We start from the raw sequence: 15,118 nt of genomic DNA on the forward strand, positions 1-15,118 counted from the left end.
ACCCTTAGCAGCAACACCTCCCCTGGGTGAGAGCTGCACCCGGGGAGCTGCAAGTGCCTCCCGGCAGGACGGCTCGTTCCTTCTGCCCAGAAGAAAGCAGAAAGCAAAGCAGCGCGAAAGGATGCTGGCCTTAAGAGTTCCCGAAGGCTTCCTGCCGGGCAGGGGGGGGATCTAGGGCTGATTTATGTCACGTTTTGAAGGGGAAACACCAAAAAGCTGCCTCGAGTGAGGAAATAAATAAATAAATAAAAATGGCACTGGCCACAGGGAAAAATCAAATGGAAAGGGTAAGCCTGGGGGTGGGTTAGGGACACAGCCACCCACCCCTGCACGCTCTCAGGGGCTTTTGTTTCACAGCTCCGTGTCCTCTCCTCCCCTGCCCACCTCACACAGCGGCAAGGAAATAAAACCGGGTGCTGAGAAAACCACGGGACCCCCACGGGATCCCCCGTTGGGAGTCTGGCAGCCTCGGGGAGAGGGAGGGAGGCGCTGTGATGAGGAGGTGGGTGTCGGGGGGGGAGCCCTCATCTTGCCAAAAGGACCATCCTTGGCTCCTCAACGGTTTGGGGAGGAACTGGACGCTCCCTGGAGCCAGTTCCTTCCCGCAGCAGCGGAGGTTTCCTCGAGCAAACCCCTCCTCTTCCTCGCGTTGCCACCTGCTCCTTTTATGACGCGCGGCGGGCACGCTGGGGTCTTGCTCCCCCAGTTGGTGCTGGGATTCTCTCTGTCCGTGCCAGCGGGTAAATCTGAGGAGGAGGGAAGTGCCCCACGGCCGTGCGGCTGCCTGGGAGCTAGCCGGGAGGAGGAGGGGAAGGTTTCCAGCTCCGAGGGGCTCCGTTCCCTACTTGATGTTTTTGAGGAGCGCAGTCCGGGCGTTCACCACGGCTTTGAAGGCGTCTTCGCTGCCGGGAGCCACGCACTTGTCGGGGTGGAGCAGCACGGCCAGCTTCCTGTAGGCTTTGTTCACCTCGTCCCTAGGAGACAGCACAACAGCGACAACAGTGAGGGGACCAAAGCGGCAGAAAGCCCGGCGCAGCCTTGCCCCGGCTGGCAAAGCATGGTAGGGTGAGGAGTTCCTCGTGCAGACGCTTCTGAAGCCTTCCTTCAGCTTTGGAAGTGATGACGCGGACAAAAAGCTGAAGAAAAGCTCGCAGGGCGCTTCTCAGCAGGGCACAAGCAGAGGAAGAGGAGGAGAATCCCCCTCCTGGGGCGGGCACCCGCCCTCTCCACCACGGGACCGTGCGGGCACGAATCAAGCAGCCACGTGCCCGAGCCACGTGCCTGGGTGGCACCACGGGAACAGAAAGCTGGGAGCCAGCGCGGGGGCACACGCACCCTGACTCAGCTCCGCATCAAACCGCCTACGCAGCCGGGGCGAAGGCACTGCGCGGCCCTTCAGCCCTTGAAGCCGTGGCGGCCAAGCCCCAGCTGCCCTCAGAGCTGCTGGTCTCTCCCCGCGGGCGCGAGGGGGCTGGAGGAGGGCTCTGGCTCAGCGCCCACCTTTCGGAGCTGACATGAGAACGGAGGAGCCCTGAATGATGTACGTGACCCCAAAATCCACCCTCCTGGCCCTCTACGAAGCGTATGCAAGCGTAATTTTTGTGTTTCAGAGAAAGGGAAGTAAGACGTAGCCCTGGGGGCTTGTTTTAGCTGCCCAAATCAAGCGGCAGAAGCGGGAGATTCAATATCCAACCTCTTACACGAGCAGTGACCAATTCCTACCTAAAAGTTCTCTGAGGACAACAAGAGAAAGCTCGTCTCGTGAGAGGACCCTTAGGTGGAAAAGCTGCAATCTCCCTTTGGCACCGTGGGCAGCAGCCTCGCGGCAGCCTAAAGGCTTCTCCAGACCTGGGGAGAGCACGGAAGGTAAAGCTGGAGCTGCTCCAAACACGCCGAGCAAGTGACCAGAGACGGCTCGGCCTGGAGGCAGGATGTGGGACCGGGCAGCTGGAAGGGCTGCGAGTTCTCATGTTCATCACTCTCCACTTACCTCCAGCTTGGCTTGGCTGCTAAAAGGAGAAAATCCGTGCTCAGGACGGAGGGTGTCTTTTACAAGGCCCTAATTCCGTGGTTAAACGCCAACTCCTCGTACCTGCCTGCTCCACAAACCAAGGCGAGCCGCAGGCAGCTCGCTAAGGGGCCACCGAAGCTACCAGAAAGGTTACGGAGCGTTAGGCACGAAGTCCCCTCACCTGGTGGCTCCGGGCTTGACTCCCAGCATGTCCCAGCTGTCCTTGCTGTTGCGGATCCTACGGATGGCGTCTGCCTGCTCTTTGGTGAAGCCCACCCCCACGCTGGAGGGGGGGCGCTTCCCGCCGTTGTCGCACAGGTCGATGATGGCGGAGTAGAAAGCCTGCAGGCACGGGGAGGAGTTAGCAGGAGGGAACGCTAAAAATGGGGGGGGGGGAAAGGGAATGCTAAAGGGAAAGGTGCAGCTTTCTTGGGGTGGCACTTCACTGCAGTCACCTCCAGGGCAGGGGGCTAATTGGGGGCTAAAAGGAATTTCAGAGGATGTTCTGCCACCCTGGCTCAAGGCAGCGTCTGTGCCCTCATCGCCTTCGTCCCACGTTACCTGGAACATCTCGTTGATTCCCTCTCCCGTTTGTGCCGACGTCTCAAAGTAAAGAAAGCCCCGGCTCTCCGCCCAGAGCCGCCCCTCGCTCTCGTCCACGCTGCGGTGCTTGGTGCAGTCAATCTGGAATGAGAGAAGGGGCAAAGGTCAGAGCCGGGCCGGGGTCTGCAGCGACAGCTGGAGGAGCACAGCTCCGAGGACGATCACCTAATGGTCTGCTTGGAGAAGCTGACTGTTTATCCTGAAGGGACGGAGGCAGCACAGAAAGAAAGCACTGAAAGTAAAATTAAAGAAGTCCGTAAGAGCTTCCACGGGACAAATACGATGTAAACTTTGCTTGATCCCCTTCTGGCTGATGTGTGGTCACCACATTCTCAAAGCCCTGATGACAGAAGGTGTCCAGTACCCCTCAAGCACAGGTCTGGCTCTTAGCACACCTTTCCTACAACCTGTCGGTATTTCCCTTTCGGAGGGACCTCAGTAGCTTGGCTCACGCCGGGAACGCAACGAGCACCGAGTGCCTTGCACCACAAACCTGTCTCCCTGCCGTGCCCTACCTTGTTGGCACAGACAACGAAGACGACGTTGTCCATGTTCCCGTGAGGGCCCAGCTCCTGCTTCATCTCGGCCAGCCACGTGTCCAGCGCGTCGAACGACTCCTTTTGGCCGACGTCGTAGACCAGGATGACTCCCTGCGTGTCCTTGTAAAACTCGTTCCTCACCTGCAGGGCCAAAAAGCAGGGCCAAAAGCAGCTTTTTTTTTTTGTACCAGCCAAAGCTAGGCAAGTAATGCCTTACTGGGCTCCTCGCAGGAGAGCAGTCAGCCCGTGAAAGACCAATCTTTTACTTATTTTTATTTTCTTTTACTTTTTACATGGGTAAATAGTGACAGAACAAGGAGGAATGGTTTTAAACTAAAAGAAAGGAGATTTAGATTAGATGTTAGGAGGGAATTCTTTACTCTGAGGGTGGTGAAACATTGGGACAGGAGCTGTGGGTGCCCCAGACCTGGCAGTGCCCAAGGCCAGGCTGGATGGGGCTGGGGGCAGGGGTTGTGCCCATGGCAGGGGTGTTGAAACTAGAAGAGTTTTAAGGTCCCTGCCAAGCTCAGCCATTCTGTGACATGGCAAACAAAGCATCAGACCAATAAATGGCGAGACTGTAAGGTCTGGGAATTGTCTGAGAGACCCGTGTGTGTGTGTTTGTGTGTCCCTGGGGATGTTCCACTGGATCGAGCCCCTCGGGGATGCTGAGGAAAGCTGGCAGGTGCCAAACGCCTCGGGGATGGGCAGGCTGAGGGCAGCCCTGCGGTGCGCTGCCCAGAGCCGGAGCTGCCTTACCTCGTAGAAGAAGGGGTGCCCCGCCATGTCAAAGATGTTAACTTTGATCTCTCGGTCTCTGATCTGCACTCTGAAAGGACAGGAAGGAAATGCTTGAGAATGCTCTGCCTCAACCCTCGCACAGGCTGTGCCCCCAGAGGAATGCTTCTCCCCTGTGCCAGAGAAAGAGCTGGGTGATCAGGGCCAGAGAAATCAGTAACAAGTTCCGATTGCATGGTTTAACGGCCAGAAAATTGCCCCAAGAGCTGCTCAGACACGGAGGACAGCACCAGCTCTGGATTTAGGACGGCAATGGGGCTCCGTGCCACCAGAGGAAGGCGAAATGCAGATTATCTGACGTGTGAAACTAACGCAGCAGAGCCTGGCTGCAGGTCTCTGCCCCGTACTCCACAGCATGCCCAGCTCAGGGCCATGCGGTCACCCAGGAGCAGCGGGACACGGGACAGTTCCCTGCAGCAGACACCTCGCTGAGCCCCCGGCAGCCCCCACATGTGGCTCTCGCCGCTCTTGGAGCATTCACAGCTCCTCGCCGCGAAGGTAGAATCATGGAAACACAAGGTTGGAAAGGACCTACCAGGTCATCTAGACCAACCATCCCACCACCACCACCACCCACTAAGCTCCTAAATGATATCCCGAGCACTCACTTCGTGACGCCGTAGTCGATACCAATGGTCGCCAGGTATTTGGGAACGAACCTCTTCTCGCAGTAGCGCTTTATAATGCAGCTCTGGGAGGAAGGAAGAGGGAAAGTCTCACCAGGAGGACACGGCTCCGTGGGGCTGCCATCACACGGTCACATTAACGCTGGATTAGCTGACAACCTTCAGCCTGCTGGGTGGCTGCAAAGACATTCTCTGCCCCAAGTCCCTAAAGCAACTAATTAACTCACAACAACAGTACCAATATTTACCAGGAACAGGTTTTTTTTCTGCAAAAGGAAGTGAAATCTGGGATTCCGCCCCTGGGTGTTTGTTATTCTTTAAGCATTTGGAAGAGAAAGCTCAGACCCCCGGGCCTGGCCTCAGGATGCATCTCACTGAAGAGCTGGCAGCTGAGCGAGAATAAGGGAGCTGTGGGTGCATCAGAAGGGGAGATCTAAGGGAAATTTAAGGAGATTTAAGGGAAAACCACACTGTCCAGGCACCTCTTCCCCGGCAAAAGGCTCTGCAGAACCAGGCAAGGCCACATCCACTGCTTTCGTGGTGTGCAGACAGAATGGGAAGCCTGACTTCGCAGGTACCACTGTCACAAAACGCTGAGGGGATTTGTTCCTCTGTTTAAAACCCCAAGCCTGGACGAGTTTTTGTTGACCTGGGGAAGCCAGACCCCCCCAAAATCTTGGGGAATACCTCTTGCTGCGTGCTCAGGCTGCCAAAAAAATGCATTTAAGGACCCAACAGCTCCCCTCTCACCCCGGTTCTGCACTGACTAGGGGGTGAGCCCCTGTTTGTGAGGGGAATTTAGCTGCTGTGGGCCTCGGAGGGAGAAATGCCACGGGGATTAACGCCACCGGCCTCTCTGTGCCTGTGTCCTGAGGAAACTTTCGGTTTTTTTTGCTCCCTGTGAGGCACTCGCCTGCCCCGAGGGGACTTTGAGGTATCAGCCGTTTAAAGGATTTTTATTTTATTTATTTAAGGCGCAAAGAGGGCAGCACTCGGGAGCAGAACCCGGTTAAGAGCCGGGAGCCCCCCGCCAAAGCTGGACCCTCAGGGCCGCGGGGCTCCCTCAGACGGGGCCGGGTGACGGCCGCCAAGCCTTGGGCATGGACGCCGCCATGATACCCGCTGGTGGCCGCCATGACACCCGCTCGTCCGCCGTACAAGCCCGCCCCCCTCCCTCCCGCAGCCAATAACCGCCGCGCATCTATATGTCCCCGCCCCCTCCGCTGTCAATCACCGAAGCGCCGCACCAACCTTCCGTACGCAGCGAGCCGTTCTGATTGGCTCCCCCTCTGCCAACGCGGCGGCCAATCCGCGACCCCCCTAACGGGGCAGCCCGCTCCCCGATTGGCCAGCGCGCCTGCCCCTTAACTCCCCTCAGCCAATCGCGCCGCCTCACCTTGCCCACCTCCGCGTTGCCCATGGAGATGACTTTGATCCGGAGCGCCTTGCGCGGCTCCTTCCGCTTCGCCGCGTTCGCCTCCATGGCGGCGGCGGTGCCGGCGGGGCGGGCCCGGCTGTAGGCCGCGGCGGGGAGCGGGGCCGGGGCCTCCTCAGCGCCCTGCGCCGCCGCTCGCGCGAGACTTCCGGGTTCTTCACCCCCCCTCCCGGCCCCCAGCAACGGCGGCAGGCGGAGATCTCGCGAGATTTCGCGGGGGCGGTGGTTCGCGCCTCTCTGACGGGGCGGGAGGGGGGAGGGGGCAGCGGGGTCCCCTCAGCGCCCTCTCAGGGCGCCCTCAGGGCCCTCTCAGGGTCCCCTCAGCGCCCTGGGGCTCACGGGGAGCCGATTCTTGAGCCCGGTGCAGCTTTTTAGTACTTAAGGGGGTTTATAAAAGGGATGGGGAGAGTCTTTGCTCGGTCAGGTGTTGATCGAAGGAACGGGAATGGTTTTAAACCCAAAGGGGGGGGATCCTTCCCTCAGGGGGTGCTGAGGCCCTGCCGCAGGCTGCCCACAGGGGCTGGGGATGGGCCCTGAGGTGTTTGAGGCCAGGTTGGAGGAGGGCCTGAGCCTCGTCTGAAAAGGAAGGTGTGGGGAGCTGGGGGTCGGCCTCCGCTCACAGGTAATTAGCGATAGGGCCAGAGGGAACGGCCTCAGGTTGTGCCTGGGGAGGCTCAGGCTGGAAATGAGGAGACATTTCTGCGCAGAAAGAGCGGTCAGGCCTTGGGACGGGTTGCCCAGGGAGGTGGGAGGGTCATCGTCCCTGGGGGGGCCCAAGGAGAGGTTGGACGTGGTGCCTGGGGTTTGGTGGTGACACTGGTGGTGGGGCTGGGTTCAAAGAGAAGGGCCTGGTCTGGGTTAGGGGCCGTTGGGCAGCCATCCCCAGGGCCCCGTGTTGTAATTAACGTCTTTAATTGCTTCTAGATCCTGCCAAGAAGGAGCAGCTCAGCGTCATGCCTCGAAGACAAGGTAACAGGAGGGAGACACGGCAGCTCTGTGGCTACACCTTCACCGGTCTGGGTGACACCAGCGAGATGGGGGACTCGTGGACACCAGCAGGGCTGCGTCCCCCTTAGAGGTGGCTCAAAAGGAGCTGTGGGGGATTTTGAGCCCCTTCCACAATCACCTCTTGGTCAGGAGATTCCCAAGGCAGGGGCCACGCGGTTTGAGCATCTCTGGGGGCTTCATGGTCATGCATCTCTCAGCTCTTTGGGACTTCGCTGTCACAGTAGAGATGGACCTGAGAGGGTTTCCCTCTCCCAAACTCCTGCTGGGAGCATGTGTCAGGTTGTGAGGGTTCCTGTCCGGAACAGAGGGTGGCAGGGCACCTGGAAAGGTGAGGAAAGGGATTTTATTGCACAAAACTTGCGAAATCGCTGACTGCACGCCCTGCCACTGCCTCCTCACAAGCACCGGGGCTGCGGTGGGCATCCCTGGTGTGTGCCACGGTGTTGGGTGTTGAGTCCTCGCTGCCTCTTCTGGCTTCCTGCGGAGCGGCAGCGAGAAGCTGCTCTGACAGGTCTGTGATGGGCAGTTTGGGAACCTTCTGCCTCATTATCTGCTCTCATCAATCTTGGCCAAAAGAGCCCCGCTGTTACACATCTCTGGGTGTTTTATGGCTGCAGCTCTGCTCTTCGTCTTCACGTCACCTTATCTTCCGCTTTGTTCTTTATCTTCCTTTTGTTCTTCGTCTTCCCGCTGTCTGGCCGTGTGATGAAAGCAGGCACGCGACAGCTCTGTGGCACTGGGATCCCTTCAGCCCTTTCTCCGCGGGTCCTACGCATCCCCGTAGAGGCATTTCAGGTCACAGGGCTGGTTCTTACAAACCTCTCTGGGAGCTGCCTGGGGGAATTCAGCTCTTCCTCACTGAGACGCCAGCCGGGACATCTCAGCAGCGGCGTGGCAGCGGGTTTGTGCTGCCTGCTGCCCCACGGGGAGCACGCGCTGCCCTGATCGGAGCCGTGTGAGGAAGGGGGAGGTGGGCATTTCCTTCCAGCCTGGCCCAAGCGCTTCCTTCGGTCTGTTCGGAGCAGAGGAGGAAGAAAGGTCGCTTATCTCCTTGTTTTGCTACCAGACATGAAGTCCTCTGTGGGTTTTTTTTCTGGGCTGGGAGAGAGAGAGCCCCTCCGTGCCTGGGCAGGAGGTGGAGGGAGGTGGTTTCGCACCACGCCACCGTCTCCCGTGAGTCTGGGCAGCGTAAGGGGCTTAAGGCAGCCCTGATGCCTTACAGGGCTACGGTACCAGACACAAACAGCTTCAGGGACAATTAATCTCTAAACAATGGTGCAGTAATAAATACGGATCGGTTGTGCGATTACCCGGGGCTTAATGACAGCAGACCCAGTAATTCACAAAGACTGGGCCAGACTTCGTAGCCGGGCACGCAGCGACCGACACGGCCGAGGCAGGAAGCAGGGCACGGCTCCTGACAAGCGGCTGGGGCCGGCTAAAAATGTGTCGTGTCGGGAGTTAAAACGAGTAAGAAACCGCTCACGGTGAGGATAACGGCTGGGGAATGAAGTGAGGTGTTGAATATTCCCACAGAGGTGGGAGATGACCCTGAAGGGAGTCGCTGCCAGCTGGCTTTGACTGGTTTTGAGCCGCTGGGGTCGGGCGGCGAGAGGCAGAGCGTGACTCAGTTTCCCCAGGTCCAACCCAGGTGTGGTAGGGCTACGCCTGGCCCCAGGAGATGCTCTGGGGACCTGTTACGGCAGAATAACCGCGGGTCTTGTCCTCCAGAGCTGGGGCATCTCGCTGGGATGCCCTGCAAACGCCAGCGCTCCCGGCGGAGATGCCCTCAGGGGACCCGTTGCGGCTGCAGGAGGGCGCGAGAGCCGCGGCGAACGCCCCACGGGGCTCCAGGAACAGCTGCGGGGAGCCGGCGTGCGGGTCTCGGGCTCGGTTCTACCCCGGGCACGTGGCTGGCGAAGGGATGCAGGGCTCGGTGCCGGCGACCCCGCTGCGGCTGCTGCAGCAGCAGCTCCGTGTCCATGGAAACAGCTGCGGGAGGAAGGAGGGAGCAGACGGACCGGGGACAGGGACGTGCCTGACAAAGGAGGTGCCCGGGGCGAGCGGCTCCCTGCCGCCAGCCTCCCTCCCGGCACGAGCATCGCTGCTCCGGGACGCCGCCGTCCCCCGGTGCTTGCGAGCCACCTCCCCGGCTCAGAACCGGGGTGCCCCACGTGCCCACCGTGCTGAGCTCAGCACCCCGCTTCTGAGCCCGTGCTGGGGCCGCTTGTCCCGACCCCATCCCCAAATAATTTGGTGTTGCTGCCTGCCTGCTGCCAGGGGTCGGCCAGCTCCCGGGTGCTGAGTGTGCCCTGGGGGAGCCGTGCCGGGACCCCTCTGGGCAAGGCTGGAGTGCGTCGGGGTCCCCGTGGTGGCATGACCCAGCGTGGCGATGACAGGTAGGGGCTCTTGGTGGCGGGGCTGGCGGTGGGGAGGGTCCGACTCTTCTCCAGCCTTTTCTTGCGCCATAAATCGGGAGGAGGAAGGTCCCGGAGGCAGCCTGGACCCGCACCCTGGATCTGGGCAGGGGTGCTCGTGCCCAGCCTGGCTCTCCGAGGCTCTGTGGGGCTTTTGCAGTGGTGATAAATTTGTGGGTTCACACCTGCCCCGTGTGTTTTGGGCAAAGCCGAGGGGACCTCAGGGCTCCTCGTGGGGGCTGGGGCTGCCACCAGGTCCCCAAAGGGCCACCCAATGCCCCCCGTGTCCCTTCGCAGCGAGCCGATGGTCCCAAATCCTTCCAAGCTAAGGGACGAGGCTTTCCGGGGCCGGGGGATTTGCCACGTCTGGCTCGGGCTCAGCCCACCTCACCACGTTTTACTCCGAGGCTTTTGATTTACTCCGGGCTGAGCAGAGATGCTCGGGAGCCCCTCGGTGTGACAGTCCCCGGGGGAACGGGGCTCCGCTCCACCACCCCGGGGAGCCCACAGCGCATTAAACTCCCAAAATGTTTTAATTAAAACACAATTAAAACATCGGGAGGCGTCAGCAGTTGCTCGTTAGCGAGCCGGGGGCTTTGCCACGTGGGAAGAGGCGCGGACGGGGTGGGGGGGGGGGATTTGGGGCTGTTGGGTGGCAGCACCTCCGTCCACGGCCAAGGACAGGGACGAAGGAGGGCCAAGCGTGGCGTGTGGCCCTCGGGCGCGAGGGATGTGACCCGAGGTGCGGAGCCCCCTTGGGAAGGACCTCGAGAGATCCGCGGGTCCAACCCCAAATGGGGGGGGGGAAGGGGGGGTCTCACAGCCAGGCTCTGGCGCGCTCAGGGGGCACCGTCCCACGGCGGGGACCTGGGATCGGTGCCCCCCCCCCCCAGCCCCGGGGGGGGGGGGGGGGGGGGGGGGGTTGGGGGGGCGCAGAGCCCGGCCGAGGTGCCCTGAACCCAACGCGGGGGTCTCGCACGACCCCGGCCCGGTTCCGCAGGCACTCACCGTACATCGCTGCTGCTGCCCCCGGTTCGGCTCGGCTGAAAGCGGCGGTGCCCGGGCCCGGCTCTGCCGGCCGGGGGCGGCACCAAAGGGGGGGCTGATCCTGTACCGGGCTGGGATCCCCATCCTCCCCCCCCTTGCTGGGGGTGTCCCCTCTTTGGGGTGGAGGGATCCCGGTCTTGTATAGGGCCGTACACCCCGTTATTTTCTTGGGGGGTGCCCCCTCGGAGGGGTTGGGGGAACCTCGGTCCTATATAGGGCTGTGTGACCCCGGAGTGGGTCTTTGGGATGGGGGCACCCCCGTCCTGGGCACACCCCCAGTTTTTTGGGGTGACCACTTTTTAGGGCTTGGGGGGGGGGGGGACTTTGGTCTTGTACAGGGCCGTGTGTTCCCCTGGGGGCGACCCCTCTTTGGGGCTGGGACACACACGGTGGTCCCATAAAGGGCTGTACACCCCCTTTATCAGTGGGGCATTGCCCTTTTCCTTGAGGGGGGGCTTTTAACCTCCCCCCTCCCCATTAACCACATTACCAGCCCAGGATTCCTGGGGCCGCCTGCACCCCAGGCCAGGGAGGGAGAGCTCCTTTATGGGACCCCAAGATTATGGGGGAACCTCCCAGCCCTTTGCGTGGGGAAGCCTGGAGTGCTGGTGGGGCTCTGCAGCCCCACCTGGTTACCTGGAGGGGGTCCCACACCCCCCACCCCATAGCAGGACAGACTCGGCCCTATATACGAGCACCCCCTGGGGACTTGCTGGTCCCGACGTAGAGCTCGGCCCTATATACACCCCCTCACCCCGGGCTGTTCGGAGCTCTTTGACCCCAAAGCCCTCCTGGAAGCGCAGCGGGGTGACGCCGGCCGTAACGGGGAGCAGCTGGCCGAGCAGCTGGCCGCCCCCCGCCCCCCCCCACCCTGCGCTAAGCTGCCGGGAGATTTTGGGGAAGGGCTTTGGGGGGTGGCCGGCTGGCGGCGGGCTCTTAAATCCTCCCTCCCCTGCTGCCCGAGCATCCTTCCCGGGGCTGTCGGAGCGCTGCAGAGATGGGAACCCCATCCCCGGGGCCCCCCCTTTGTGGGGTCGCTGCCGGCTGAGCCCCCTCTCCGCCAGGAGCTGCGGTGCCGGGGGTGAGTGCGGCGTGGGCTCGGTGCTTCTCCCCCCCCCCTTGCGATTTTTGGGGGCTTGCTGGGGGCGCACGCGGAGCGGGGACACGTTGGGATGCCGCACCGGGGAGAGGAGCGGAGCCTGCGGGTTTGGGGCTGGATTTCCACCTAGCGGGGCCGAGGGGAGGGAGGCCGAGGCGGGACGCCCGCTTTCCTTTCCTCTCCTCTCCTCTCGTCACCGTGCTGCCTCCTCCGTGGCCCTCCGTTGAGTCATTCAGGTCTCCCAGCTGGTATTTTTCCACCCGCAGAACCAGGGGGACGCTTCCTTCCCCTCCTTCCTTCCCCTCCTTGCCCTGTGGCGGCTGGTGGTGACGGCTGCCGCGCGCCCCGGGGATGCAGCCCCTCGCTATGCCCCCGATACCCGAGCCCATCCGGCCAGCCACGGATGGCAGCAGTGCCCCCAAACTGGAGCTGCGAGACCCCAAAAGCCCCAGCAGCCCCCCCGGCGTCGGGGTTGTGGTGTGCGTGGGGTGGGACCTGCTCTGCTCGTCCCTCGGATGCCCGCGGGGAGGTGACCCCGTGCCACATCTGGCCTCAGCTCCTCCGCTAGCATCTCGGGGGATGCCCCAGCTCCAAAATCCATGGTCTTGGGGGTGCCCCCGCTCCCAAATCCTCCTCGTTTCCTCCCAGGACGCCGTGTGAGGAAGGACGGAGCGTCCCCAAGGACCTGAATGTGAGTCTGAGGACAAATGCCCGGCCAGTCCCTTCGCCCGTAGCGGCGGGGCCGGGCTCTGCTGCGGCTCGCGGGCTTGGAAAGCTTCCAGGAGCTGGCAAAGCTCCGTGGGATGCTTGGGATGAAAGGTGCATTAGGGATGCACGGGATTATCCCGATCCCTTCAATCTCTCTTTTAACCGTCTCTTGGCCTGCGGGGGGGATCAGATGGGTGCCTGGGGGGAGTTTTGCTCTGCGGGCAGGACGCTGGCTCCGTTTCGGGGACCTGCCTGGCTCCCGGGGAGGCGTTCGAGGGGCGTGAAGCCCTCCCGCCCTGCACGTCCATCCCTCTTATCCCCCGGCTCCGGCATTCGTGTGCACGAGGCGAGGGGTTCGGGGGAGCTCTGCCTGATTTCTGCCCGCCTTTGGTTTCCTTTCCCAGCCACCGGTGAAAACGGGAGAACTGAGCTTCGAGCCCAGCCTGGGCAGCCGGTGCCGTGTGGCTCTGTGAGCCCAGCCTTCGATCTGCTCTTCCCCTCTCCCGTCGGAGCTCGCTTTCCCGATCCGGGCTCAGGGATTAGCTTCTCCTTGGCGTATTTCATGGTGCAGGAGCTGCCAGCGGGCTGCCAAACGTGGTTACCCCGTGTTTGGGGGCTCTCCGATGGTCCCGGCCGCAGGGGAAGCCCGTGCTTTTACTGTGCCCTGCTTTTTGCGCTGAGCACCGCCGTCTCCGGGAGGCAGTGGCTTCAATCTGAGTGAGCCTGGTGGGCTGAGAGGCTTCGGGACCGGGCTCGCGGGCAGAGCGTGGGGTGAGAGCGGGGAACTCCGGGGACGGGCTGGAGTTTGCGGTCCCGTGGGTGCTTCCCAGCAGGATTTGCCCATCCCCTGCTACGTGGAGCCCCATCGGAGCTGCGGCCAGCCCTGGGAGCCGTACCCAGCCCAGCCAGCCACGGGGTTTGTTTCCGCCACGCTCCCTCCGGCACGAGCTGTCTCCTCCCACACCAGAGGAGCTGGAAATAGAGGTTCCCTTTTTTTTTTCGGCAGCAGGGGAAACGAGGCTTTTTCAGCTGCCCGGGGAGGAGGCGTTGCCGGCGGTGGGCGCCAGCAAGGTCCCCGCGAGCTGTCTGGGGCTGCCAGCGTGCCACTGAGTCACAGCCAGCAGCGGATGGGCTTTGCGCTAAATAAATCGCGCTCGCCGGGACTGGATGGCTCAGCAGGGGAACGTGAAGTGCAATTAAACTCTCGTTGTTTTTTTTTCCCCTTCTCCTCCTTCTGTGCTTTTTAACTAAACGGCAAATTAATTCGGCGCTCGCGGAGGAAAAGGGGCTGGTTGGGAACCGGGGGCATTTCCCGAGCCGCCCGGCCGCGGCTCTCCTTTGTGCTAAACCTCGGTGGCCGCGCTCGTGTCCAGGGCTCGATTTCGGGCCCGCATCAGGCGGCGTCCACGCGCCCGGCAGAGTTTGACATCCGCAGTGAAGACGGGGACGGTGCCGGGGCAGTAGCTGGCGTTGCTCGCCTCGAAGCTCATCGAGCCCCGCAGCTTAAGGGCTCTGCTAATTGCTCGCGCGAGCGGTAATTGCACGAGCGGACGCGCTTCCAGGGATGCCAAGCTCTTCGCGGCGCCTGGAGTTGTTCCCCCTCCGCAGGGGCTTGCAGGCAGCCCGGGAGGGATGGAGGGAAGCGTGGCCCTGGTGCTTTCATCTCCCTTCCCTCTAAATGAGGGCGCTTGGTTACGTTTTCGGCCCAAACCAGAGCTAGCTGTGGGCTTTGGTTTGGCAAATCTCGAGGAAACGGGGAACCGCAGGACCGCGTCCGGCCAGCGTCTCGCGTTGAACCTCGCCGCGTCTTTGCGGCCCGCGCACAACCCTTTCCTTTTCATTTCTTTTCTCTGAAAACCTTGCTCAACCTGCAAACCTTCCCGTGTCCTCTGCGCCGCGTGGGGCAGGGTCCCGGGCTCGCAGAACGAACTTGGCTCTTTAATGAAGCAGATTTTGGAGCCTGTGGACCTTAACCCGGCTCTTAACCGAGCGCATTTTCGGAGGCCTCCTCTGCGTGCGGGACCTGGACCAGAACCACTGCGTCCACGCCGTGCCCAGCGAGCGTCTCGCATCGAGGAGCCCCCGCTGCTTGCCGAGGCCGGAGTTCTGAGTGAATTTTCCCTGCCCTTTAAGCTCTTTCCTCCCCCGGCTCTCCCGCTGCCCTGCGTTGTGTAATGAAACCGGCCCTTAAGGCGCTTAACCCCCCCCTTCTCCTCCCCGCGTGCCAGGTACGTAACGCCAACCCCCCTGCCTGGCTTCCCCCCACGTTGCGGGAGGCTCGGTGTGGTTTTAATGCCTGGGTCTAATCACCGCAGGGGGATATTAATTAATCTGGCTGCTGCTGGAGCTTGGTGGCGCCCGCTGCGGTGTCGGGCCGGCGGTGAAGCGTAAATAATGGATGGCCAAATCCGTCAGCGGTGCAGGCTGCCGGGGGGGGCTGATTTATGTCCCCCCCGCGTCCCGTGGGGTCGGTAAAGCTGCGTTGGGTGCCTCAGCACCTCGATAAGGCAACGATTCTTCGGGAGGTTGGGCAGGGTGGGCCCAGCGGTGACGCTTGGGTGCTCTGCGCCTCTCCAGGACGAGCCCCTGTGGGCTGTGTGCGCGTTCCCAGCCTGGCCGCCCGCCTTTGGAAGCGGGGAGAAAAGAGGAAGAAGCAGCAAATTCGGGCAAATCCCGGCGGGTTCAGCCACGCCAGCGCCAGAGACAGCGTGGATTTGGCCTCCGAAGCAGCTCCTCTGTAGGGTGCCCCACGGGGGAACTGTTATGGGGTGATAGTTGCCCCCCCCCAGGCCACGGTGTGTGCCCTGGTTGAGGCAAGGAGAGAGCA

General features: G+C 61.9%; 2 protein-coding genes across 4 annotated transcripts in view; one reads left to right on the plus strand and one right to left on the minus strand.

Moving 5' to 3' along the window:
* Positions 1 to 352: 352 nt before the first annotated feature.
* Positions 353 to 6,165, minus strand: DNAJC27 (DnaJ heat shock protein family (Hsp40) member C27). The gene is made up of 7 exons (XM_035322654.1): positions 5,974 to 6,165; positions 4,560 to 4,642; positions 3,913 to 3,982; positions 3,130 to 3,294; positions 2,573 to 2,695; positions 2,193 to 2,353; positions 353 to 974 (listed from the first exon to the last, which is right to left on the minus strand). The coding sequence occupies exons 1-7, from the start codon at positions 6,058 to 6,060 to the stop codon at positions 842 to 844; spliced, it is 822 nt and encodes a 273-aa protein (XP_035178545.1). The 5' UTR covers positions 6,061 to 6,165; the 3' UTR covers positions 353 to 841.
* Positions 6,166 to 6,852: 687 nt separating this feature from the next.
* The window catches only part of EFR3B (EFR3 homolog B), a 33,589-nt gene continuing 25,323 nt past the window's right edge, over positions 6,853 to 15,118 (plus strand). The window contains exon 1 of one of the 3 annotated variants that reach the window (XM_035322635.1): positions 6,853 to 6,981. In XM_035322635.1, the coding sequence (XP_035178526.1) occupies positions 6,966 to 6,981 (16 nt within the window). In that variant the 5' untranslated portion in view covers positions 6,853 to 6,965. Of the gene's footprint in view, positions 6,982 to 9,335; positions 9,420 to 11,546; positions 11,566 to 15,118 lie in introns of those variants that run through there. The other 2 variants (XM_035322636.1, XM_035322637.1) reach the window with 2 other exon arrangements.

Source organism: Oxyura jamaicensis, chromosome 3 (genome assembly GCF_011077185.1).
Source record: "Oxyura jamaicensis isolate SHBP4307 breed ruddy duck chromosome 3, BPBGC_Ojam_1.0, whole genome shotgun sequence".
Lineage (NCBI taxonomy): Eukaryota > Metazoa > Chordata > Aves > Anseriformes > Anatidae > Oxyura > Oxyura jamaicensis.

What these genes read in the sequence shown, in the direction of transcription:
- DNAJC27 (XM_035322654.1), bottom strand. Translation starts at nt 6,060, where the DNA reads ATGGAGGCGAACGCGGCGAAGCGGAAGGAGCCGCGCAAGGCGCTCCGG. An exon ending in GCAACGCGGAGGTGGGCAAG is followed by an intron (nt 4,643 to 5,973) that starts GTGAGGCGGCGC and finishes CCTTCCTCCCAG; the next exon opens with AGCTGCATTATAAAGCGCTA. An exon ending in GGCACCCCTTCTTCTACGAG is followed by an intron (nt 3,295 to 3,912) that starts GTAAGGCAGCTC and finishes TTGGCCCTGCAG; the next exon opens with GTGAGGAACGAGTTTTACAA.